Here is a 26,089-nt window from a genome sequence, read left to right as displayed (position 1 = left end):
CCCAAGAGTTTACTCACTCAGATACAATGTGTGACAACATGGTGCCTGTGTTCATCTGAGCAGGGCACTGGAAGGAACAGATGTGGAAACTCAATTACAACACATTTTACTATAAAACTATCACTTTATTTGCACACACAATCTCTTTAATCAAAGACAACCCTGCATGCAGAGTAAGGAGCCTGTGGGTTTGGGTCTATACCATTCATAGCCAAAGGCCGTATATGCAGTGTTTACACTTACATATTCCTTGTATCTTTCTTAAAGAAAGTGAGACACTGTGTAGGCTTTAGAGAAATTTTCATGTACATCTAAAAAATGTCAATTTTTCAGCATCTTTACTCAGAAAAAAATTACTACTGAATCAGTGTTTGATAATTCTATTTCCTTCTGAATCCTCAGTGAATAACAAATCATAGGATGACTCAGGCTCACTTAAATTCACGGCTGTAGTAGCTAAAGGAGTTCTGTCCTGTACCCCTGAAGAATAAACCTTAAAGCAGCCTACAGAGGGTGAGCAAGGCACTCTATGGACAAAGTTGGTTTTGTCCTGTAGATACTTTTTCTGCAAAGGCGATCTGACGCTCTCATAGAAGTGCTGGTGAGAAATGACTCTGTATCCCTCTGAATCCTGGGTAAACAACTGTGTGGTAGGACTACTGTTACTGGCCCCCTGCTCTTCTGCTGAACCACCCATATTGTGACAGTTTCTTGTCCAAAAGCCAGCAAAATTTTGACTACTGTCTCTCAAAAGCTCTGCTTTAGTTGTTTGCCCCTGGGATAGAGGACAATTGGTCTGCTGGCCTTCATTACCCTTGGGAGCAGGACATACATTCTCAACCTCTGAGAAATCCATAAAAGAAATTCCACGAGGAGGCAGGTTTTTGCATCTCCTCCTACCTTGCTTCATCAGGTGTTTAGGTTTGAGACCCACTCTAGTTCTCCCCCTCTCATGGCACAAATGGCCCTCTTTCTCACCTATACAGTAACTCTCTCTCTTCCTTGAAATTCTCTCATTTGCTACAGAAATTCTTCCAGTGAATGAGTCAACTGAATTCCTGTGAGCTAGAACCCTATTTCCCTCTGAATCCTGGGTGAAGTTTATGGAGAAAGAGTCTTCTGTCTCATCAGCAGAAGTCCTTGCAAGGGCTGTGCACTCACTCCTGCTGTTAGACTGTGCTTGTGGGAAGGTATAGTTCAGCAGGGGAATGTTCAAGCCTTGTGTGTCTTGTGTAGCCAGCCACCTGTACTCCTGAATGTTGTCCTCTGGAGGGCTCAAGATTAGTGCCTGGGCTTCCTCTAACTTAGCAGCCTCAGAGTTCTTCATAGAAGAGGCAGCCAAGAAATCCGAGCCCTCTCCTTTATTTGACATAAGAGGATATGTCTTTAAGTTTTTGTCATCATCCTTTTCACCTGGGAAAAAACAATGTATTTGAATAAGACAACACAGCTGATATGCAAACTCGTCAAACTCAAGATTAGTGACCACACAATTATGCCTCTCCCATGCTTGATTTAGACAACTCTTCTGTCCCCCCACCCCCGTTTAATTAATTTGAATGCGACCAGACTCTCCCCTGTTTCACAACATCCTAATAGCTCTACCTTCTTGTAGAAATTAGTGAGATAGCTGGTCCAATATATGAAGATGACAGTCAAGCAAGTTCTGCCTCCCATGAGGGAGAAGTGAAATTATATCTGAGCAGTTCCAAGCTCCCCTTGGTGCTCTGTCTCTTCTTCAGGCCTCCCCCAAATTCCAACTTCAGTAAAGCCATTCCACCTATCTTAAGTTCCCCATACACTTTCAATAGGATGTGCCTTTTAAGTTATGTAATGCCTCTGCTTTCCACCCCTAAGGTGGCTGCAATGATTTTGATGACACTGTATATTTGTGAAGTGCTTTACCAATGAACAGTGCAATAGAAATTAAGATTCTAATAAATCTTCCCCTGATACAAAGTGGTCTGGTTGCTGTTTAGTGATTAACTACTGGAAGATGCTTCACTTCTTTATAAATTAATGATGCACAAGGAATTGGAAAACTGAACTGTAAAATTTTCCAAACACCTCATCATCTCCTTGAAGGGAGCAAAGAAACAACAGAATAAGTCTTCTGCTTTTGAAACCATTTGAAATAGTGTAATTTCTAAATCCTACTCCAAGATTATAGCTTTTTCTCAATTTCAGAATCAAGAATTAATATTTACACAGCAATAGAAAACTTTGTAGAAATTACTGCAGGGAAGTCTCTAAATCTTGCAATAGGAATCTATAGTGAATGAAAGGATAGTAGCCTTCATACAGTAAACCCAGGGAGCAGGAAATAGCACAAAGCATAAGCAGAGGGTGAATGGCACTACTTCAAGCCCTGCCCACTAGACAAATAAAATCAGACTCACTCATAGTAGTGTGTGCATGTGTTCAAAAAAATATCATTCAAGATTAGTAGGCTACGCTCCCAAGGCCATTGTTGCGCTCACTCCAACAGCCAGAGCACACAAATGTAAAAGCACTTTTCATCATAAACTGAGCCATGGCTTAGCTCACAGTCAGCATTTCTGAGCTGAAATACTGTTAGATAAAATTCAATGACACTAGATGGACCCAGTTGACCAAACCAATTAGAGATGTGTCCACAGTATGGGTACACTCCTTCCCCTACCATCTCCTCTCAGCTTCAAGACTTCAGGGTTAACATGCTACCCTTCCCAACAAAGGTCCTGATGCTGTAGCCCTTCCACAGTACAATGCTCCGGTTTAAATTAATGGGAGTTTTGCACAAACAGTGCATTGTAGCATCAGTTCCAAATTTATAAAAACACATAGGATGAATTGGGCACCTAATTCTTTTAGGTTAATCCCAGCCTTTAACATTTGTAGGGAATGCAATCCAACAAACGTAGGAACAGAGATTTGGTCAATCTTTCTAGCGTACTCTGAGGAGGAAGACTACCCAGCCAGCAGGCCATAATTTTTAGCCAGGTTCTGTGAATATTAACCTGATCCTGAATAAGTAACATGATGTAGCACGATACGATAACATTTCACTCTAACTTCACCATATTAAAAAGTTTCATATGTGTGTGTGCAAAAATTGTTCTACAGTACCTGTTGGTTGAATGCTGAAGAATGAAGAGATGGTAGTTTGCCTGGTGTATGGCTGGGAAAGACTTGTCTGAGTAAAATTAACTGAAATGTGACTATTATAGTTCCTCTCAAGAAGTGGATTTGGCATGTTTGAAGTTGGCTTGGATACGAGAGTCTGGGTGGGGAGAGAAGTGCTAGAGTGAATTTAACTTGTTAACAGTGACACAACTCCCCTCTCCTTGTTGGTCCCTTTATCTCCTCTCATCTACAGTTGTACCACACTGCTTGAACAACCCTCTTTCCCCAAGAAACCACATTTCCTACCTCTTCACCTTTAAATCCTTCCTTGCTTCTTTGCACTGCTAGTCTCTGTTAGGATACTCCCCACTTGCACATCTGAGACAATTCAATGGCTCATTTAAAAAAGAAAAGGTCGGGGGGGGGGGGAAGGTAAAAATGCTCTTGGCTTCTCCCTCTGCCAATCTCTCTTGTTCCCATGCTATATCTCCTCATGTGAGTCCTCTAACTTGGATTGTAATCTCCTGAGGGCAGAGAACATTGTGTACTAGGTTTGTAAAGAGCTGTACAAAGCTATGGCATCACAAATAGTATAGATTTATTACCTGTATTTTGCGCTTCTTTAACTTTGCAGTGTCCAGCCAGATGCCACAAGTCTCAAACTGCTCAGCAGTGCTTCTTTTTCTTACACATTTCATGGCTGATCCTTTCTCTGTATACAAATAATGAGGGACCCGCTGCAGCCTGAAATAAGAAGGCAGCTAGAGCATCACCAGCAGTGTCCTTGTATATACTCTGTGTGAGGACAGGAACAATTTCCAGTGCATTAGTGGGAGAGTGGGCAACAGGGATATGAAACTGACTCACTGTGAGACGTTGGGCAAGTTATTTCATCCTGTGCATCTCATTTACCAAGGGATAAGTTGGTAACTGCTTGGAAAGCCCTTTGAGATCTACTGTGTAAGTGCCAAATAATAATTATGATGATGTGCTTTGTAACTGGCTGCTTGTAAAAACTCTTGCTGCTTCTCTTTCACACAGTTCTTAGCACAGCTGGATTTATAATTGCTGGAACCACTTGAAGCTATGGCTTCACTGCAGAATTAATAGGCGTTCTCTACACTGGAGTTAGCCTAGCTTGAGTGAGAATGGCCACATGGTGGGTATGTATATATTGCAATAACTGGGATGTACCCAAGCTAGCTTTCATCAAGCTAGCTCAGGTCCCAGAGCAGCAAAACCATGGCAGCACTAGCTGTACAAACCTGCCCAGAAACCTGGGTAGTTACTTGGGGGTAATGGGGCTAGTCCACACTGAAGTTTATACTGCTTTTGCTTCACTGTTCCAGGACCCAAACTACCTAGTTCAGGTATGTCTGCTCAAGCTGCAGTCACACTCCATACCTTGTGAAGTAGCACAGAAGCTGCATGTCTGTACTTGTGCTGCATGCACTGTTGTGTTTTAACAGGGCCAGGTTGAATGGTCAATAGCTGATCTGCAGGGAGGTGAGACAAGGGGCTATGGCCCAGGGCAATGTGAGAGAAAGGGGCATAGGAAAGCCAATAAAGCTCCATCCACAGCTCTTTAATGACCTGAAAATCAAAAAGGAATCCTACAAAAAGTGGAACATGAACAAATTGCCACAGTGGAGTATGAAAAAATAGCACAAGCATGTAGGGACAAAATCAGAAAGGGGAAGGCACAAAAGGAGTTACATGTGCCAGGGGAAATAAAACCCAAAAGAGATTCTTTAAATATATTAAGAGCAAGAGAAAGATGAAGGAAAGTGTAGGTCCTCAACTTAGTGGGAAAGGAGAGCAAATAACTGATATCAAGAAAGCTGAAATGTTTTAATGCCTATTTTGCTTCAGTCTTCACTGGAAAGATTAAGGGTGAGCAGATACTCAACACAATATTAACAACAATGGGGGAAGGACCATAAGCCAAAATAGGGAAAGAACAGGTTCAAGAATATTATATAAAGTCATATGTATTTAAGTCGAGAGGGCCTGCTGAAATTCATCCTATGGTTAAGAAACTAGATGAAGCAATCTCAGAACCGTTAGCAGTTATCTTTGAGAACTCATGGAGGATAGTTAAGGTCCCAGAAGACTGAAGAAGGGCAAAACAATCAATTTGTAAGTACCTAGAGGATAACAGTTATAAGGACTAGCCAGCATGGCTTTGTCAGGAAAAAATGCCAAATCAACCTAATTACCTTCTTTGACAGGTTTACTAGCCTAGTGGATGGGAGGAAGCTTTAGAGGAGAAGTATCTTGATTTTAATAAGGGTTTTGACACCATCTCACATGACATTTTGATAAGCAAACTAGGGAAATGCAGTCTATATGTAATTACTATAAGGTGGGTGCACAACTGGTTGAAAGACCACATGCAGCATGGTTTTCAATGGTTCACTGTCAAACTGGGAGGACGAATCTCATGAGATCCCTCAGGGGTCAGGGGTCAGTCCTGGATCTAGTAATATTCAAGGTTTTCATTAACAACTTGGAAAATTAAGTAGAGAGCATGCTTATAAATTCTGCAGATGACATCAAGTTGGGAGATGTTGCAAGTACTTTGGAGGACAGGATTAGAATTCAAAAGGACCTTGACAAAGTGGAGAAGTGATTGAATTCAACAAGATGAAATTCAATAGATAAGTGCAATGTATTTTACGTAGAAAGGAAAAATCAAATGTGCAATTACAAAAGGGGCAATAACTGACCAGGGTCGCAGTACTGCTGAAAGGGAGGCCGGAGGTTACGTGGAAGACATAGGCAGTAACTGTCCCACTCTGCGGCGCTAGAGTACTGGACCCAGTTCCAGGAACTGCACCACAGGAAAGATGGGGACAAACTGAAGTGAGTCCAGAGGAGCACAACAAACATGATAAAAGGTTTAGAAACGTGACCTATGAGGAAAGGTTAAAAAAAAACACTGGGCACATTTAGGCTTCAGCCTGAGGAGGGACAGGATAGCAGCCGTCACGTCTGGGAAGGGCCCTTATAGAGACCGATTGCTCTCAGCACCCTGTGAAGGTAGGACAAGGAGTAAGGGACTTGCCCAGCAGCAAGGGAGATCCAGGTGAGTTGGTGGGAAAGCTCTTGAACTCCCAGGACAGATGCTAAGGGAGGTGGGGGACTCCCCATCGCTGCAGATGTTCAAGAACAGGCTGGATAAGCCCCTTGCATGGTCTGCCCCGAGAGCCCACTGCCGCTTGCTCCCAGCCCCCCTTCCTGAGCCCCCAGCCCTCTCCCAACTCTCTTCACCCCCATCCCCTCTACCCCATCCCTCCTGAGCCCCCCCTGCTGTGAGCCCCCAGCCTCCCAACCATCTCACCCCCAGCCCTTCCTGAACCCCCCTGCTGAGCCCTCCTGAGACCCCTGCCGTGAGCCCCCAGCCTCCCAACCACCTCACCCCCACCCCTTCCTGAACCCCCCTGCTGAGCCCCCATCCCTCCTGAGCCCCCCTGCTGTGAGCCCCCAGCCTCCTCACCCCCAGCCCTTCCTGAACCCCTGCTGAGGCCCCAGCCTCCCTTGCTCCCAGCCCTTCCTGACCCCCTTTCCCCCAGCCTCCCTTGCTTTCCCATCCGCTCCTCACCCCCAAGCCGCCTCGCCCCCCGCTCCAAGCCCAGGGCGCCTCCCCGGCTCCGTGGGGCTCTGAACGGCAGCGAGCGTCCCCGCAAACACCCCTCGCGGGGGCCCCGACTGCTCCTCGCCCGCCACCGGCTCTCACCCGGCCGCGACAGGCCGCTCCCGCCCCAGGGGCCCGCGAGCCAGCGCGCGCCGCGGCCAACGAACTCTCCCGCCGAGCAACCCCCCTTCCCGCCTCTTCCCCGCAACCGGCACGGGGGGGCGGGGCTGGCCGGGAGAGGGGCCAATCACGGCGGCCGGCTCTGCCCCGCCCCTGCCCCGCGTGGCCGCAGCTGGGGGTGGGGTTAGACTCGGCTCTCCGCGCGCGCCCGGCGCCCCGGTCCCTAATTGGCCGCTGCGGAGCGAGGCGTCCCCGGGACGCTCCCCGTTGTGGCAGCGTCCAAGGGACCCCGCCCCCAGTGGCCGAGAAATGCGTAGTCAATAATCATGCGGGGCGGGGGGTGTATCTCAGGCCGCATGTGTTTGTACAGCGCCTAGCACCGGGGCTGGACCATGCTTGGGGGGGGGGGGTCCATGCACCCCCACACTGTGCATAGTCAATAATTCTTTGATGAGGCGGGAGGAGGGTGGAGCTCAGAATGGGTGTGTGTGTACAGCACCTAGCACAGAGGAGTCCTGTGCACGCCCACACGATGAGCAGTAAATAATTACAGGGTGTGGCGGCTCTCAGGGCAGCAGTAGCAGGTGGTGCCAGGTCCTGCCCTGGGAGCAGGAGAAGGGGCTGTGGCCCAGGCGGCAGCTGCGCTGCTGCAGTAAGCTCCCAGAGGGCTCGGCCAGGACTGCTGTGCGGGAGGAGGCAGATGGGGAGGCAGGACGGAGCAAGGCGTAGCCTGGGGGCACCAAGGCTCTAGCATGGTAGTGCCCAGTCCCCTCCCCTAAGCATGGCCTGCCACCACCCCCCCACACACTGTGCTAGGTGCTGTACAAAGACACCCATTCTGCCTGAGTTCCATCCTGCTCCCCCCTCACCATATAATTATTTACTATGCATATGTGGGGGTGCTCAGGCTCCCCCACCCCCATGCATGGCCCAGCCTTCCCCTTGTGCTATACCAGGGGTCAGCAACCGTTCAGAAGTGGTGTGCTGAGTCTAATTTAAGGTTTTGTGTGCCAGTAATACAGTTTAACGTTTTAAGAAGGTCTCTTTCGCTAAGTCTATAATATATACCTAAACTATTGTTGTATGTAAAGTAAAGAAGGTTTTTAGAATGTTTAAGAAGCTTCATTTAAAATTAAATTAAAATGCAAAGCCCCCCCGGACCCGTGGCCAGGACCCGGGCAGTGTGAGTGCCACTGAAAATCAGCTCACCATAGGGTGCCTACCCATGCTATACAGACGCTCCTGTACCTCCTGAGCTCCACCCCTTCCCCATCCTAGCATCATTTAGTACTCATAGCATGGGTGTGCACAGGCTCGAAGCATGGCCCAGCCCCGCTTTGTGCTACATGCTGTACAAATGCACTCCTCCTGAGATCTCCCCCCCCACAGTGTCTCATTATTTACTATTAATACTGTGGTAGCCAACAGGACCGCACCCCCACCCCCCGCCAAGCTTGGCCCAGGACCCCATTGTGCGAGGAGCTGTACAAATAATGGCAGGATTGACTAGAGTTTAGCTGCGCCCACATGGCTGTACTGTGGCACAGCCATCATCATGCCATTGGTGGGGGTACGGGGGGGGAGGGGTTTACACCACACACTAGGTTTGCATCTGCTTTTACTCACTCCATTTAACAAAGGTTATGTTTACCCCACGGCAGAGGGTGATGAAGCCCCCACATCTTACTTGTTAAAGCGTTCGGTAAGGCAGATGGTGATGCACATGCTTTCTGCCTCAGAGTGAATTTATCTTCTGCAGGATGGGCTAGCGCTTCGACAAATGGCTTCTATTTATTGTTATAAACAGGTAACAGACAAAGCCAAGCCCATCGCTGCATAAAGATGGGAGGGAGGGATTTCTCAATTGCTTTGCAGATTGGGTAAGGAGAGAACATTTGTAAATTAGGAGTTAAAAACTAGCACCCTACGCCTGAAGCGTGTTCCATCAAGGTGGATCTGTGCTCCTGTGTAACCCAATTATCCTCTACTGCGGGTCCATCATCATGTTCAGGGCAGAAATTTTTTCTTAAAGCTACTTGATTTTTAAAAAGTTTGTCAAAAACATTGCACCTAAAAAAGCAAATAAAGTGAAGTGTAAAGGGGAAGTTTTGTCATATGTTTACGATTAATGGCCTTGAGGTTTTTGTACTCAGCCTGTTGCCCAAGAGACCAGATTCTCCAAACAAACACCCAGTAGGAACCTGATTAGATCTAATGTAAACCCACTCAGCTGTTGTTTCCACCATTGGATGAAACACAAGTGCTGTTTATCATATGATGCAGCAAATTGGAATCTAACCTGGTAGATTGAGAGAGCGAGACAAGATGGATGAGGCCGTATCTTTTGTTGGACCAATGTGTGTTGGAGAAAGAGACTCGCTTTTGAGCGCCACACAGAGCTCTTCTTCAGGTCTGGGCAAGGTAATCAGCGTGTCTCCCAGTATCTTTCCCATACGTGAACAAGAGCTCTGCAGATCTTAAAAGCGTGTCTCTTTCACCAACAGAATTTGGTCCAACAAAAGATACTACCTCAGGCACCTTGCGTCTTTCATATTCTGGGACCACCAACATGGCTACAACTACACTACAAACATGATAGATCAAGACAATTGCAAAAGAAACAAAGTTGAATTGCACAAGCTTTTTATTTTGTGCTCACCCCATATAACACAGGATCGCCTGAACACCACCTGAGGGATATCCACATAAATGCTATGTGCCGTTACTGGGGCTTTGATTCCAGCCTGTCCTGATTCCCTTATGCTGCTCTGGAGCTGGCACAGCACAGTAGGGGATCTTTGACAATAGAGTTTGATCATTTCAATTGATTCCTTTGCCAAACATTATGGCTTGCCAGTTTTCACACCTCCTGAGCATGCCGGCTATTACATGTTTGTAATATGGTCACTGCTGCAGACACTATGGCAGCTGTGACCTTGTGATAACAGAAAAGAACGTCCATGGATGAGCTGCCCAACTTGTTCCGGTAACAAAACCTGTTTGCCAGACTACTACCACCATCGTACTAGCTGGTGACCGCTCCCCACCTCTTGGGCCTGCAGCCAACCACCTCTATTGCCTTCCCTTCCTTAATAGGCCACCCAGTCCCCACCGTGCTCTAGAGCTGGTGTGATACCGGCGAATGACCCCTGGCCAGATACAGCCAACAATAAAGTGGAGGATGGGCAGTGGGAAGGCACTGGGACCAGGCACAGAGGCTGAGCCCAACGTTCATCCTGAAGACAGTGAAGCAGTTGGCCACGAGGCAAAGAGCAGCTGATTAGCCAATGGTAACGTTTGCAGTACTAGTATTACTGGCACCCACTAGTGGGCACCACCAAGCGATGCCCCTGGGAGGAGCGGGCTAGAGGCATCGTTATAAAGCAACACGTACCCCATTGCCCTAAGTCTGTGGAGGCTTTTACCCCACTAAAGCCCAAGTCGTCAACATCATTGGGCATCAACAGGCCGCACGCCATATTTACAACAGCTGCTCAGCCAGCCTCCCTAGCAATCCTGAAGCCTAACCCCATAGTTACCAACCTCTGTTATCCCAAAACCTGAGCTAAGGGCTGGACCTTGCTCTGCACTCGGGAGGGTAAACTCAGGCCCAGATGAACTGATCGGGCGGGGGAGGGCTACAAAGTCAAGGACTCTTCACTGAAAATGTTTTGCGCCCAGCAACTCCCCTCCAGCCGGGGTCCAGACCTAGGGGCTGTTAACAGAAGCACCATGACCGAGCTCAGCGACAGGCTGAACTTGACCCAGTCAATGGGCGTTGCGGGAGTGCAGAATGGCACTGGCTCAGGCCATTAGGTACCACACAGGGCTTTACAGATGGACACCTAAGACAGCAGAGGCAAGCGGTGCTAGCAAGGCAACTGATCCTCAGTAGTGTAACTCGTCACTGTTATTTTTACTCTTGCCTCCTGCGGGGATTAAACAAACCCCAACGTTAACATGCAGTTCCTTGGGCCAAGGATGGAATCCGTGCGTAAGAGCAGCAGGAAGGAATGGCCTGCAGTATAAACAATGACGCGCCAGTAACATCTGCTTTGAGACATACCAGCTGGAGCGAGGGGGCTGAATCCACAGAGCGCTTTGGCAGCAGAAGAGCCTGATCATACACGGAGGCTGCAGATTGGTCAGGCCAGGCGAGGCATCATTGCCTCAAAGGACAAGGAGAAGCTTAGTATCCATGGAAGTGTTTAAATGAACATCATGACCTGGGAACGTCCCACACCAAAGCTCAGATCCGAATACCCTCAACAAATAGAGGTTATTTGAAACCTGCACGCACATCTGGGCTTGAATTTTACATGTTCCCCCACCTTTATACCTAGCCCGAATATACCCAAACTAGGAGGCTGTTTGAAATCTGGCTCCTAATTTTCATGGGCCTATTTCCAGTTGCAACAGGCCTGAAGATAAACTGCACAAGCTTTGCTGTGCTGCATTCAGTCCTGCTCCTCCTGGGACTGCTTGGCCCTTCAACACAACGCAACCAATCCCATGTGCTGCCCCGTCTGGGGCAAGCAGCAAACCTGCTGCAAGTGAGAAGATCTAGTCCCCATAAGAGGAGGCACCGGCTTGCCCGTGGTGCTGCAGCAGGTCTTACGGTGGAAGCTAGGAGCATTAGAGACATTGCTCACACTTGTCAGATCTTGTTCTTCTTGTTGCGCTATCATCTCCTCTGTGGCCGACCAATTAACTCCTACGAGGAGGCGTTTAGCAACACAAACTCTGCTGCCAGCAAGCACATGTGCAACTAAACAAAGATCCAGCTCAGCCGTGCTCCTATCAATAGCGGTTTGGCCAAAGGTGTGGCAGCAGGATCAGACCCCCAGGGCTTCTTTCAAAGCCCACCAAGCTATTGTCTACCTCTAGGCATTCCCTTCCCTGAGTCTTTCCAAGGTGAAAAGTAGCCCAAGTGTTTGCAAATTAGTGAAATAATTGTCAAGGAAGCAAAGCTTTTAAATCTGTCAAGGAGTGATCTCTGGTGAAGCACAAATCTTTGCTAACCATTGGTGCTAGGCCCTACCTTTCCCCCCAGACCAGGTAGCCCCAGTCTGGGGACGTCAACACAGCTTGGGCTGATAATCCACATTGCCTGATCTAGTCTATTCATATGACACATTAAATATTTTAATACTTTAAACAAACTAGAGATTGGTCCAAACCAAAGCTCATCCCGACTTTGAGACTGGTCCCTATTCCTGTCACAAGTTGAATCAAAATCCTAGCTCCAAACACACCCAAACATTGGAGAAGTTCAGCTCCGGATCCTTCCCCATGTTTGGAAGGCACATGGGTGTTAGTTTGTTGCCATTCTAAAATCTTAGGGGCAGCGAAATCCTGGATTCCCCAATAAAGTAAAGATAAACTAAAATTCAAACTACATCCTAAGGCTTTTTGTGTATCAATAGAGGAATAAAATATTTACATTCAGAAAACACCACCTACCAAGAGGACAAGCTTTAAGGAGAACTGAAGTCAACTGGCTCGCTCAAACTCTGTATTGTTCATGCTGGTGTGAAACTCCCTCACTTCAGGATTTTAGGAACAGAGAGGAACCCTTCAAGTGGGTTGTGGGGAACACAGAGCTGGTGAAGCCACTCCTCTCCCACTTGAAAGGAGAGGGAGAGGAGAGAGGCACTGACGCCTGTTAATTATATGATTCTCTAATCATTTTTAACATTTACACAGTGTCTTTTATCTTCAAAGCACTTTACACACATTAAACCGCCATAAGAGTTTGGCATCTGAGCCAGAAAAGTCCATTGGGAGCTGCAAGGGCTCAGCACCTCCCAGGATCAGCTCCTGTCTCCTTGCTTAGGTAAAAGCAGCAGAACAGAAATGCACTGATCAAAAAACTTTAAATATGTGGGTTGTGCATCTTAAAGTCAGTTGGTCCGGTGAGCACAGCTATGCTTTTTTACAAAGCTGTCTCATTAGCCATTAGAGCTCGCCGATGAAATCTGTGAAGCTTTAAGAACTATGCATATGGCCAATGCATTTTAAAGCTATTTAAAATACTGTCTACTTGACAGAACTTGAATTAGGCCCTGAGAGGTCTGTGATTCCTCCTGCAGCCCTAACTACGCAAACCAGATCAGGCAGCTGGATTCTTTAAGTTGCAGTAGGCACCAGCCCCTGGAAATGACAGTGTTCTGACACCACTTTTCAATGACAGCTCTTAAAAATGGTTTCAGGTGAACCTGCTTTGCTGAATGCTGTTGCCCAGCTTAGACAGGTCAGAACATTTATTTTTTACCATGGTTATTGAAAACCATCTTCAGGAGCAGCTGAAGTAACCAGAACCCTTTCAGACTGGACAGAGTGAGAAAGCAATTTCAGGACTTGGTCGATTTCGTCACTGTGGACAAGGCCTTAGTCTAGATCAGTGAGGGCAGCAGAGGGAAGAGAAACCGGAGGGAGGAGGGTGGAATGAGCTCAGGTCCTGGCAGGAACTGGAACCAATTTTAGAACCAAAATTTAAGTCTATATTCAAATCAGTTGTTTTAAACTTTTCTGTTCACCCCACCTCCCCAGCTGCCCTTCCCCCTCCCAGGCCAGAATCTTGGATCATTTTTATCTCGGCTTTCTTTCTCCTCCATAGCCAAATTCTTGCTAAATCTCAATCACTGCTTCATCACTAACATCAGCCCTTTTTCATTCTCCTGCACCCCCAGCTGAATCCCCCTGCCTTTGAACACAATCATCTTCGCCTCACTAGTCTGTCCCAAAAACTGCTGCTAAAGTCATCTTCCTGCCCTCCACCACACTCCAGCTGCTTCAGTTCAGCCCCCCCCCCCCCATCTTGAATCTTTCCCACCTCTTGACACATCGAGTCTAGGCTCCTTGTACTCACCAATCTCACCCCCCACCTATCTCTCACTGCTCGCATGTCCCCTTCCTTCTGCTCCTTTTCTCACCCGCAAATTCACCTCTGCATTCATGCGCCCCCTGTGCCTGGGACACACTCTGGCTATGTTTACAGGAGTGTCTCTCTTTACCACTGTTGCCAAGGCTGGTGTAACGACAGTGGTGGCAGCTGTAGTATAGACTGGCCGCCAGTGCTCCTATCACCCAAATCAGGTCTTCAAGACACAGTGGTTAAAACACCAGCGTTTCATTTACAGTAGCACTCACGTTATTGCTACCTGCAATGGAACTGCACCAGTGGTAGCAACAGAAGGAATTTTTAGGGGTACAGAGCCAGTATAGACAAAGCTTCCCTCTTCTCAGTGGCCTACTGGCCTCTTTCCTCCTTCAGATCCCTCTTAGAAACCCATTTCTTCCAGCTATCCTTCCTGCCTTCTCCTCTTCATCATTACTGATAACCTCCTCCCCTCTGCTGACAGGGCCTTGTCTTCAGTGCATCTTGTCTTATTTAGATAAGGGCAGGCCACATGGCTTTCGCTGTGTGTAAAGTGCCATGTAAAGTTACTGTGCTATATAAAGTGACCTGAACAGAAAAAAAATGTTTGTCTTGTCCCCTTGTTTGCTTCTCTGCGACATGTAAAGACAAGCTGGACTCGTTTTTTCTGTCTTAACTTCTGCCCGAGAAATATCAGAGCTGGCCACTCCTGGTTTTGCTAGAAGACTCACTGAGGATTCCAGTTATGCAAGTCATCTCAGCCTGTAGATGTCAGGGCAGCCGGATGCATATTTAGCAAAGAGAGTGTTGCTCCCAGCTCTTCATTGAGGCCTTTTAAAGACAGGACCTGAAGTTCTAAGGCAGAAAATAAGCAGAAAAAGAAAATGTTTTAACCCTTGTACACACATACACCTTACCAGGTCTTCTTTATACATCATAGAAAACCCAAAAGAGCACTAACTCCCAGTATTTTCCCTTTGCAGATCACTTAACAGTAGCACATTTCCAAGCATTCCATCACTCTTTACACTGCAGTCCACAGCCAGATTGTTATGGTGGCATCCCCTCAAACAGCCAGGATGGGAGAGATCAGGAGCATCCCCTCCGCAGCTTTCATTCTCCTTTGCAGTTCAGTTTGCACTTCACTTTGCTGGTCATGTAAGCGGCAGTGAGGAGGCAGCAGGCTACGGTGAAGAAGCACAGGGCAGAGAAATTGTGAGTCTGGTCACCGTGCAGACTGGTGTAAATCTCCCTCCTTGACTCATAGTCCAGAGCCACCGCCTGCACCTGGGCCAGGGTGCACAGCACCAGAAACACGTGGAAGATCTGATGCCCCTGCCCAAAGAAGTGACATTTCCCAGGAAACCATTTCTCTGGATAAGGGTACGAGAAGAAAAAAGCACCGATGAGGAAAAACAGCACTTGGCATTTGTGGTATAAAAGGGCTGGATCCGCCTGCTCGGAAGGCTGAGCTGTATAGAGCCGGTGAATTACTGGGCTAATATCTAGAGCGTACGCCAGGCCCAAGGGCATTTCCTGACACAGCCTGCTCAGATAGCGAGGAAGCTGGTGGTATCTATATTTAGCATAACAGGAACCTGCACAGGATAACCACGCTAGCAAAACAGACCCCGGCATGTAAAACCCCATGATCCTTGCATGCCAATCTGGCTCGATGGCATAGTAGTAATGCACCAAGGCACTGCTGTACTGGTAAATGGCTACTCCCACATAGTCCATGAAAAAGAAGCTGTAATGCCAGAACTCCGATTTGGCCTGGAGGAGGTGAGCCAAGGTGCTGAAGGTTAGGTAGGTGATAGAAGCAATGACAATGATGAACAGGGGATGGGCATGAGGATCGCTCACAAAATCCACCGTCTGGGAAAGCCGCCGGAACCTCAGCAGCAGGATCAGCGCAGCCACGAGGTGAGTCCAGACGTTGACAGCTTCGTTGTGCTGCTGGAAAAGCGTCAAGAAGTAATACTTCCAGGTCTGGTTGAGGGGTCTGTAGCCGGTGTGAATGTAGGGTTTCCAGAAGACCTTAGGCACATCTGAGGTGCCCACGGTGCAGGGAGGCGAGGGGAACGCCATTTCCAGCAGCCTGGGGACCTGCCAAAGCTGCTGCACGTTAATGAAAAGGCGGGTAAGTTTTTCCGGGACAATGGTTGCCATGACAAGGAGACCCGTACACTCAATTGCTGCCAAGCAAGCAAACCTTCATGAAGAGAAGAAAGGAAAATTTAGTTTGGTTTTAAAAGCAGCATTATAGGGGATCAACATGTAGGATTTGTTTTTTGTGTGTGTGTGTGTTTTTTTTGTTAAATCTTAGCAGATCTGCTTATCAGATATAAGGTTCTCCTGACGTTTACAAGGAATGAAGAATGAAAAGTAGCATGGAGGGGTTTTTTGTTTGGGTTTAAACACTATTATTTGTATTACAGTAGGGCCTAGAGGTCACAAGCACGTTTGACCCCATTGCGCCAGGTGCTGTAGAAATATGTAATGAATGACAGTCCCTGTCCCTAAGAGCTTAGAAAGCAAAAACGGCAAGACATAACAGGAGGAGGAGATAAATGAGTGGGAGGGGGTGAGGAAGATGGGATAATACCTACATATAGTAGGTGGTGCACAATTCTTAGCTAATGATCACAAATCTTCACCTGCTTAGCCAGTAGCGGGTTGTGACAGCCCAAGCCCCAACATCCTGGACAAACTTGTAACTCAATTAGTTACGTTCCACCACCCAACCCCGCCCCTACAAATGGGATTCAGCATCCCCCTTCACTCCCTGTCCTAAATGCTTGCATAGTGATGCTGTGAGTTGTTAAACAGCTGGTGTGTTCCACCTCAGAGGGGGCTGCATTTTAGAGTTGGTAAAGTGTTCTAAGTCTTAGCTGCTTTTTGCAGCTCTTAATTTTCCATATGGCCTTATAAAAACACTAGTTACAAAACACAAATAGTCCAAACACATCATTTAGCTTCCCTAACACATTCTGTGGGAGCAGACTGTTATGTAGGTGCAGTCTACTCAGAAACTACTGTCCCTGAGGAGACAAAAACCAGACTTCTTGGCTCCTTTTACCGCATTCATTTCATTGGTAGTGTATTAAGAAGACCCTGTTCTAGGCTAGAATGTTTTTTAAAAAATGTGTCTACCCCCAACTCTACTTGCTAAAGCCCTGTTTAAACACAAACTCCATTCCAGGCCCAGTGCAACTGGGCACTTTAGATTAACTCTTACATTTCAGACATGAAACCATTGGAACAGCTCAGGATACAGCTACACTGTGGTAAGAAACCCACTGCACCGAGTCTCATAGCCCAGTAGGGTTGCCACCTTTGGTTGGATGAATTCCTGGAGTTTTCATCACATGACATGATCTTTAATTAAAGATTAATCTTTAATGCCTGGCAACTCCAGGACAATCCTGGAGGGTTCTTGGGGGTCTCAGAGCCTAGGCTCCAGCCAGCCTGAGCCTGAACATCTACATTGCGATTTTATAGCCCTGCAGCCTAAGTCCTGGGAGCCCAAGTCAGCTGATCTGGGCCAGCTTTGGCCATGATGACACGGGTCTTTTGCCACAGGGTAAATGTACCCTTAGACAAGGTTGGGGCATTAATTATTATTATTGACCTGCTATCATTACCTCTACATCAAAATAGATACATGGCCCCCCCATGCTGATAGCTGAAGATAAACCACATGCATTCAGACGAAAAGATTGCTTACTGCTCAGCTTCTACACTGCATCCCTTTCCCCCACTGTCTGTCCAGAAGATTATTTAGATTGTAAAATCCTTGAGGCAGGGACTGTTATTCTAGGTTTGTTCAGCAATTAGCACAATGAGATCCAACTCTGTCCAAATATGACAGAACAAGGCGCAATGGTCTCAAGTTGCAGTGGGGGAGATTAAGGTTGGATATTAGGAAACACTATTTCACCAGGAGGGTGGTGAAGCACTGGACTGGGTTACCTAGGGAGGTGGTGGAATCTCCTTCCTTAGAGGTTTTTAAGGTCAGGCTTGACAAAGCCCTGGCTGGGATGATTTAGTTGGGGGTTGGTCCTGCTTTGAGCAGGGGGTTGGACTAGATACCTCCTGAGGTCCCTTCCAACCTTGATAGTCTATGATTTTAGGATTCTTGGTTGGGCCCACTAGACCCCACTGTGATATTGAAAAAATAAGCTTGGGGACAAAATAATATTTCCTAGTCTTTGCAGCTCTGATTAGTGCGGAAATCACATTGTAGAAAAGAATTCCAGGGTTCGAGACAGAAAACTCTTGGGGAGGCAGCCTCCAAACTCCAAGCCCAAGACGACGAAACCCAAAAGAGTGAAGGCTAAGAGGGCCGCGCCTAAGAAGAAGTGAAATGACGTGAGATACTAGCCATGACCCCCCCACACACACACTGCTCATGCCACCCTCCTCTCCTCCTGATGGGAATCACCAGAATGGAGAGAATGACAATGGTATGTGATCACCAGCTTCTTCCACCCTCCAACTAAACCTCAACAAAAAGAACTGAAACCGTCCTGATCCCTGCTAGGGAAGGCACAGGCAAGAAGGCAGCTGCACACGTGCTTCCTGACTCAAACACATTATGGTCACATACATTAAGTGATCTTCCACTGTTTGGTAAAAACCTCAAGCCTTGTCTGCACTGAGAATATGTCCTGATTCCAGCCATCAGTGTAGCTGCACACCAGTGCAAACCCCAGGTGGAGACAAGGAAAGCCACAATTTGCATGGGTGTTGCTTACCCAGCTCCAAGCTATATTGGTGGATGGGTGGTTCATCAATTGCTGGAATCGGTGCAAATTCCCAGTGAAGCTAAAGCCCCACTTTGCTACATTTTAGGAGACACTTCTCCAGGATCTACAAGGCAATAGAGAAATATTTATTTGAAGCAGTGGTAGTGCTTGCTAGGCATAAGCAGTCTAAGTATTTGCTTAGGGTCCCCAGCAGCTCAAGGGCTCCCCGATTTAGTATTACACCCAAAGTACCATTCATCTTATTTAATGTGGACTTGTTAACACAAGTGTGTTAGTATGTGTTGTGTTGGTATATTTTTTGGTTTGTGGAAACAATGCACTTAGTATTTTTTAGTGGGGGTGGTGAGAAGGGACCCAAAAATATTCCTGTACGTTAGCATCACCTCTGATTCAGAGCCTTAACAGTAGCAAGGCAATATATCATTCACGCTCTGACCTTCCATGTGGCCAAACAAAACAGAAGATAGGAAACGGATAGCAGCTTAAATCAGGCAGCCCCAAGACTGGTTTGAGCAGTGCTAATCTTTCACTAGTGAACTTCTTACAACATAGTGGGAGCGAAGAAATAATAAGGGCCCTGTATAGTACCTAGGAAAATATCAGTCTCATTTACACTCTTAATCAAGAATACCTACATATCTAACTAGATTGCAACAGTGCTGCACCAAATACCCAGGTCACCTCCAAGCGTGCAATAGTGCCATAAACTAACTCTCCTACGATGTATCCCTGATGCATACTGAGTAGCACTTACACTGGTAGTCCCATAGAGTGCTACTTAATGTAAAGCTTGCAGCATCTGGCCCTCAATGTTTACATGCTTGTGTACACACATGTAAACATCCTGTTAAAAGCACAAATAAAAGTGGGTTTATTTTAAATGTCAGTCACTATGTGGTTTCTTTTAGACTGGGGCAGGATCAGCAAAACTCACTTCAGTGGCTGGCTTAAACTCAGTGTGCCCTGTAGGGATCAATTTCACCTCCAGTGAATTTTTATCTTATTTCTCAAAGTTCTGAAAAACTTTTAGCTGACAGGCAAAAACTGAGCCAAACAGAGCTGTGATTTTTTTTGGACTTGGGGCCTAGGATAGTGGGGGAGGGATAGCTCAGTGGTTTGAGCATTGGCCTACTAAACCCAGGGTTGTGAGTTCAATTCTTCAGGGGACCACTTAGGGATCTGGGGCAAATCAGTACTTGGTCCTGCCTAGTGACAGCAAGGGGCTAGATTTGATGACCTTTCAGGGTCTGTTCCTGTGAGATAGGTATAGCTCCAACAGGACAAATTGTGCCAGTGTAAATCCAGCATAGCTCCACTAAAGACAATGGGCATTCAGCCAAATTACTGAGAGCAAACTCTACCCACCCCATATACCAGGCTCCCTTTATGTGCCATATATTAGGGGCCTCCAAAAGGCTCAGGGGAGTGGGGTTTCTGAGAATTTCCTAATATTAGGATCTATAGGATTAGGGTCTGCCCAGGGGGTAGTCAGTACCAGGGCTCCCCAGCAGTCTCCAGGTACCCCATAGAGATCTCTAGCTATTGGGGTTTCCACACAGGGTACCCCATTTTCTAGTGCCCTAAGGTTTTAAGTATTGGGGTCCCCTACAGATTCCTGTGATGAGGGATGCCCCAGGGTGTGCCCTATAGCTCCCCTAAAGGCTCTCGGAGGTTTGCAGTGTTCGGGAGGTACCCAGCACACTGGCTCCCCAAGCAAACAAGGTGCCGGGGTCTCAGAGGTGCCCAGCCCAAGGCTACTCCTAGTTCTAAGGGGTCCCCAGTACCGTGCGCTCCTGGCACTGCCCCGAGATCCCAGCCCCGACCACCCCTCCCTAAACAGCTCGGTCCCTCCCTCGCCCCGCTCGGGTACCTGCGATGCTCGAACTCCCCCGGCCCGTGTCCGATGCTCCGGCCTCTGCCCCGCCCTAGTCCCAGTGGCACCACGGAGAGAGGGGGAGGAAGGAGCTCCCCAGTCCGCCAGGGCCGCTCCTCTGCAGCGGCCGCCTCCCCACGCAGACCCGCCTCATCTGCTTCCCTTCCCCACCCATCTGGCAGGGCCGCCGGTGCCTCTGCAACCCAGGGACCCAGCCGCTGCAGCGAGGCCGCTGCGCCCTCTGGAGGCCGCGGAGACCTGCAGCTGGGGCAGGCGGGCGGGTGAGATGCCCCTGCGGGGGGCGAAGTGGGGCTGCAAAGGGGGGGATGCCAGGCGCTGAGGGTGGCAGGAGAGGGCTGCGAGGAAGAGCCGCCCCCAGCGCTCCCTCTTCCTGCTCGGACACTAATTGCCCTAAGAAATTATTTTAAAACCAGCAGTTTTAATCCCAGCCTCAGGGTGACCCTGACAGGGACTAAATCTGCCTTGATCAGGCGTGGGGGATTAGGAGCGTTTCTAGAAGTCAGGCTGGGGAGGGGATTTAAGATCCTTGACCCTTTCCTTCTGCCCATGGCCAGCAGCCTCGTCAGCCTGTATTTTCTCCATGAAAACGAAGTGACCATTGCATTATTGTTGTCAAACAGGCAGCTTCCAAAATCTAGTGAGGGGCATTTGCCTTCCACATGAACACACACTTCTCCCACCCTCTCCAATAGCAACCCCAGTCTGGATCCTTCTCAAAACCTTGGCAATCTCCCACCTTTCCCAGCCCAGCTGACCTATCACATTACAGCCGTGGCTTTTCTGGAACCCAGTATGTTGTGGCAAACTCTTTTCACTGGGTTTTTAAATACTGATTAATTAAAATGCATGACCATTGTCTTTACATGGCAATCAACATCCAATCACACTAGTGTAGCTTTGGATCAAGATTTAAATAGGCGCAGTCCCAGGGACACCTGCCTTTCTGCACGGTTCCTCAATAAAATATATCTCTAAGGTGTGAGCCTTAGTGTAGCACATTTCTGCAAATTCCCTGCTGTTTTCATGGCACAGCGCTATGTGCACCCATGTTACCAGGCACCCCATCTATAAAACAGGGTCAGTAATATCACACAAGTGGGTTATAAAGTTTCACTCTATCAGTAAAAAAACTTCAGGTGACATAGGAGTTGACAAAGGTTTTGTCTATTGTTTGGTCTTCTGATTCTTTGTGGTTTGGTGTCAGTTTTATCAAACAAGAATCAGGGATCAGTGGAATATCAGACTGTTGTATCTCTGATCTGAATTGTTCCCCAAATGGCTTCTCAGCTCTCCCTATTTCAGACATTCACCTCGATACCCAACCTGTTTCTGCCATGAAAAACACTTTAGTAGGACTATTAACATTTGTCAGTATCTGCGAGATCAGAGTGTTAGAAGTGCCCAGTGCATCTGGGTACCATTAAAAACCATTAATGAAACACAAGACCTTCAAAATAGACTCAGGTATGGAGGATGTGAAAAGTGACCCACAGAGAATCTTTAAAAATCTGGCTTGTGAATCTTTTGCTTCTTAGGCCTGGTCTACACTAAGGGCAGGGGTCGAACTAGGGTACGCAAGTTCAGCTACGCAAATAGCGTAGCTGAACTCGAAGTACCCTAGTTCGACTTACTTACCCGTCCAGACGCGGCGGGGTCGAACTCCGCGGCTCCAAGGTTGACTCCGCCACCGCCGTTTGCGGTGGTGGAGTTCCAGAGTCGACCGGAGCGCGCGGGGAGTTCGAACTATCGCGTCTTGATTAGACGCGATAGTTCAAACTCGGAGAAGTCGAACTCACCGCGTCGACCCGCGCGGTGAGTATGGACCTGCCCCTAATGATGGATAAACAGATGAGTTTTTGTTTTTTGATTTTGGAAATATCAAGTCTGGTCTTCTCTGGTGTTGGCAAAAAAATTATTGGATGCCTCAGAGGATGGGTATTTTACACTGAAACACCTTAACTTACCTTGAAGGGTTGGGAGTGTTCCTTTAACAAAGACATCCTTTCTCCAAAATGTATATTAGTCAAACAGGTTAAATAGTTAAAGAGGTGTTACACTTGAAAAAAATGTTTTAAAGTATGATTAAAAATTCCCTCCCTTCTCATTTGCTCAGCTTTCACTCTCTGGACTTATAATTTCACTAGATCTTCAATCATACTAGATCCACCCAGTGCAAACAGAATCTGGATTTCTATTTCTATTAGGAAAAAACTCCTTCTAGGTTTTCTTTATACACCATAAAGAGGCAAAAGAAGGTACAGCCCCCTTTTCTCCCCCTTCACAAGTCACCTTTAACATCATTTAAAATTCAGTCAAAAGCCAGTCTAGACAGGTAATTCTTACCTGCCAAATGCAGACTCTGGGGCAGTAACTCTCAAGCTTTCTAGACTACTGTAACCCTTCATCAGTCTGATTTGTCTTACGTACCCGCAAGTTTTGCCTCACTTAAAAACTACTTGCTTACAAAATCAGACATAAAAATACAAGTGCACACAGCACACTGTTACTGAAAAATTGCTTACTTTCTAATTTTTACCATATAATCATAAAATAAATCAGTTGGAATATAAATATTGTACTTACATTTCAGTGTATAGAGCAGTATAAAGAAGTCATTGTATTACATTTTAGTTTGTACTGACTTTGCTAGTGCTTTTTATAAACTAGGCAAATATCTAGATGAGTTGATGTACCCCCCGGAAGACCTCTGTGTATCCCCAGGGGTACACATACCCCTGGTTGAGATCCACTGCTCTAGGGGAATGGCCAAAGAAAAGGTTTGTCCTGGAGAGGTAAGAACAATAGCAAGTATGTCAAAGCCATTTATAAAGGAACATAGATCTTTCCAACTTGGTTGCAGACCATTTTGGGCTCTCTAAATCATAGCTAGAGCCCCTGTGTAATCCATGACTCAGTGGCTATGGAATTCACCCCTTGATGCATAATTGTGCTCCAGAATCTGAGCTTGCATTTTTTTTTTTTAAAAGATGTTTGTAGCACCCATTATTGCAAACATAACCCTGAAAACCTGAACAGAATAAAGGCTTATCTACACAGGGAAGTAGCTATTCTGTACTACCTCCCCATGTGGATGCTTATTCTGCAGTAAGTGTCTTTATATAGTTTAGCTTAAACCACTTTGGGAGTGCAATAAGATGAATATGCAAAAAGTCACTCAGTGTGGAATAAGAATGCACACACTGGGAACTAGTGTGGAATAACTATCATGTTTTAAATTCACACCCTAGCTTATTTTGCAATAGCTTCTCGGTGTAAACAACCCCTAGGGCCTATATCAATGCAGTGATGTCTTCCAGAGTCTGCGGACAACTTGTATCAATACCTGAAAGAGGTGAACTGGCCTGTTCATCTCCTGAGTTAACTCTAAAACCTAAAGATGACATTTTAAATCCCAACATGGTTAACTATTTCACAGATTGCTGTAGCAAAAACATCCAGCTACTACAGCGGTTCTCAAACTTTTGTACTGGTAACCCTTTCACATACCAAGCTTCTGAATGTGACACCCCCCCCCCCTTTAAAATGAAAAATACTTTTAAATATATTTAACACCATTATAAATGCTGGTGGCATAGCAGGGTTTGGGGTGGAGGCTGACAGCTTGCGACCCCTCATGTAATAACCTCATGACCCCCTGAGGAGTCCCAACCCCCAGTTTGAGAACCCCTGGGCTAATGTATTTATTTTACAATCCCAAATTGCCATCCATACCAGTGAAGGGGTCAACCCCAAATGTCCCCTACTCAGATGTCTAGCTTCCCCTAACAATCTCTACGATGTAATTGGACATTATCAATGCAAAAATCTGTGGTATATTGAAAACTAAAATATGAGGGCAGCATAAAATAAACATGGGAGCTTATAATACTGGCTGTATTCATTTTCATAGTTAATCCAATAAAAACCATATCACAGCCTTTTCCCACTTCTCCAGCCACAATTCTTCTAATATGGACCCAAGAATTATTATATAGCTTTGTAGTTTCATAGATACTAAGGCCAGAAGAGAGCATTAAATCATCTAGCATGACCTCCTGTATACTACACGCAATTAATTTTCAGTTATTACCTGTAATAAGCCCAGTAACTTGGGTTTGGCTAAAGCATATCTTGCAGACAGGCATCATCTTGAGCTGAAGACATCAAGAGATGGAGAATCCACTTTCCCTTGGTAATTGGTTCCACTGGTCAGTCACCATCACTGTGCCTTATTTCTAACTTGAATTTGTCTCTTAAAGCCTGGTGCTCTTTACAGGCTGGCTGGCCGGCCTTTCACTTTTTCCCCTGATGTCTTCTCCCTTTATTTCTCTCCCCTCATCTTATCTGTTCCATCCTCTCTCCCTGTAATCCATTACTTCACTTTTCCCCTCACTTGCTGTGTCATCCTCTCAGTTCCTCATGTTTTAATTCCCTCCTCAAATTCCTTTATTACCTTTCTTTAAAGAGCCTTTTCTTCCACCAGTCTCAAGATGGAATGAAACTAGTTCAGCCATATCCCCCTTGTGTTGTTCCTTTTGGAGATAACAGGATCAGGGTTAGGTGTGACCAGATCTTTAGAGATAATAGGTTGCCAGATGGGCCCTGGAGCTACAGGACATAATGTTGAGGTTTTAGTTAGCGGTGCTCTTCTTCACAGCATGGTGCTAGGTTACTGACAGGGTGAGGCTTTTTCCCCAAGGCAAAAATCAGTGTGATGAGTACTTTGGGGTCCCCTGACTTCCCCCCCCCTCCCAAGAGTGGTGTAAGTGCAGCATAGTGTATATCATGAGATGAGCTAGGCTCATAGTTGCCAGATCTGGGGTTCATTTCTAATTGGCTTTCACTTTGCCTCTGTCCTGTCTCCTCCTGTATTCTTAAGTTCCCCCCCCCCCATTGATGGAGTAGCACCCTACAATACTTGGACTAAATATGCAGAATAGATTCTTGATCTGATCAGACCTGACATTATACATGTAGCAGCTAGGAGGAGCCCCAGTCATTGACCAGGGTCTCACTGTTCTAGATATCATACAAACACTGCACAAAACCAGTCCACATTCAGAAACAAGGTTTCCATATTAACACCCCCCAGAAAACTGGAGGAGAAGCTTGGCATTCAGGTCGGCAATTTAAAAACCCTAGATCCCTGGCTCAGCTATCACACCATCTTCAGGACATCAGATGCCCTGTGACTTTTATTCCCATAAAGTGGAACTGGATTGTGAAGTAATTGGTGCAATAAGACTAAACAATAAGAGCAACAAATTAAAAAATAAATAGTATCCAATTTTGAGCCCTCAGCTGTTTTAGCAGTGCTGACCATCCAAAATTCCAGCTGAAGTCAGTGGGAGCTGTTAGTGCTCAGGGCCTCTGAAAGTCCAGCATTAGCAGTCTCACATTTGCTACCTGAATCTTCTCCCCCACCTTGCCTCTTACAATGGTGTCAAGCCATTCAATGGGTACTCCTGTATTTAGCTAGAAACATTCTCTGGGACAGATTATAGTACAAGCCTGAGTAACAGGGTCTCAGTTTAAGAATGAATCCTACCTATGTCTAGGTTGGAGACTTTATAGTCATATAGCTACTTACCTCATAATCAGCAGTATACATTCACAAGTGTCTACAAGATCCTCCTAGACTCCTTCACTTTGGAAGGAAAGCTACTGAGCTAAGTGAAATA

At 46.6% G+C, this 26,089-nt stretch overlaps 2 protein-coding genes across 9 annotated transcripts; both read right to left on the bottom strand.

The window, feature by feature from the left end:
• Positions 1-104: 104 nt before the first annotated feature.
• LOC120389060 (aurora kinase A and ninein interacting protein) lies at positions 105-6,967 on the bottom strand. 7 transcript variants are annotated; one of them, XM_039511218.1, is made up of 5 exons: positions 6,845-6,967; positions 5,835-5,938; positions 3,711-3,849; positions 3,109-3,262; positions 105-1,413 (listed from the first exon to the last, which is right to left on the bottom strand). In XM_039511218.1, exons 3-5 carry the CDS (start codon positions 3,801-3,803, stop codon positions 365-367), a joined length of 1,296 nt encoding a protein of 431 aa, XP_039367152.1. In that variant the 5' UTR covers positions 3,804-3,849; positions 5,835-5,938; positions 6,845-6,967; the 3' UTR covers positions 105-364. The 7 variants fall into 7 exon arrangements, with proteins under 7 accessions (XP_039367152.1, XP_039367157.1, XP_039367159.1 ...); XM_039511223.1 differs by having other exon boundaries at positions 3,711-3,817; XM_039511225.1 differs by lacking the exon at positions 6,845-6,967 and adding an exon at positions 6,710-6,820 and having other exon boundaries at positions 3,711-3,817.
• Positions 6,968-9,488: 2,521 nt separating this feature from the next.
• On the bottom strand, positions 9,489-20,491 carry PAQR7 (progestin and adipoQ receptor family member 7). 2 transcript variants are annotated; one of them, XM_039511226.1, is made up of 3 exons: positions 20,385-20,491; positions 18,503-18,617; positions 9,489-15,957 (listed from the first exon to the last, which is right to left on the bottom strand). In XM_039511226.1, exon 3 carries the CDS (start codon positions 15,912-15,914, stop codon positions 14,856-14,858), a length of 1,059 nt encoding a protein of 352 aa, XP_039367160.1. In that variant the 5' UTR covers positions 15,915-15,957; positions 18,503-18,617; positions 20,385-20,491; the 3' UTR covers positions 9,489-14,855. The 2 variants fall into 2 exon arrangements, with proteins under 2 accessions (XP_039367160.1, XP_039367161.1); XM_039511227.1 differs by lacking the exon at positions 18,503-18,617.
• Positions 20,492-26,089: the final 5,598 nt, after the last annotated feature.

This window comes from Mauremys reevesii, linkage group 23 (genome assembly GCF_016161935.1).
Source record: "Mauremys reevesii isolate NIE-2019 linkage group 23, ASM1616193v1, whole genome shotgun sequence".
NCBI classification, from domain to species: Eukaryota; Metazoa; Chordata; order Testudines; family Geoemydidae; genus Mauremys; species Mauremys reevesii.
The sequence above is the reverse complement of the archived record's forward strand: the minus strand, read 5'-3'. Positions and strand labels throughout refer to the sequence as shown.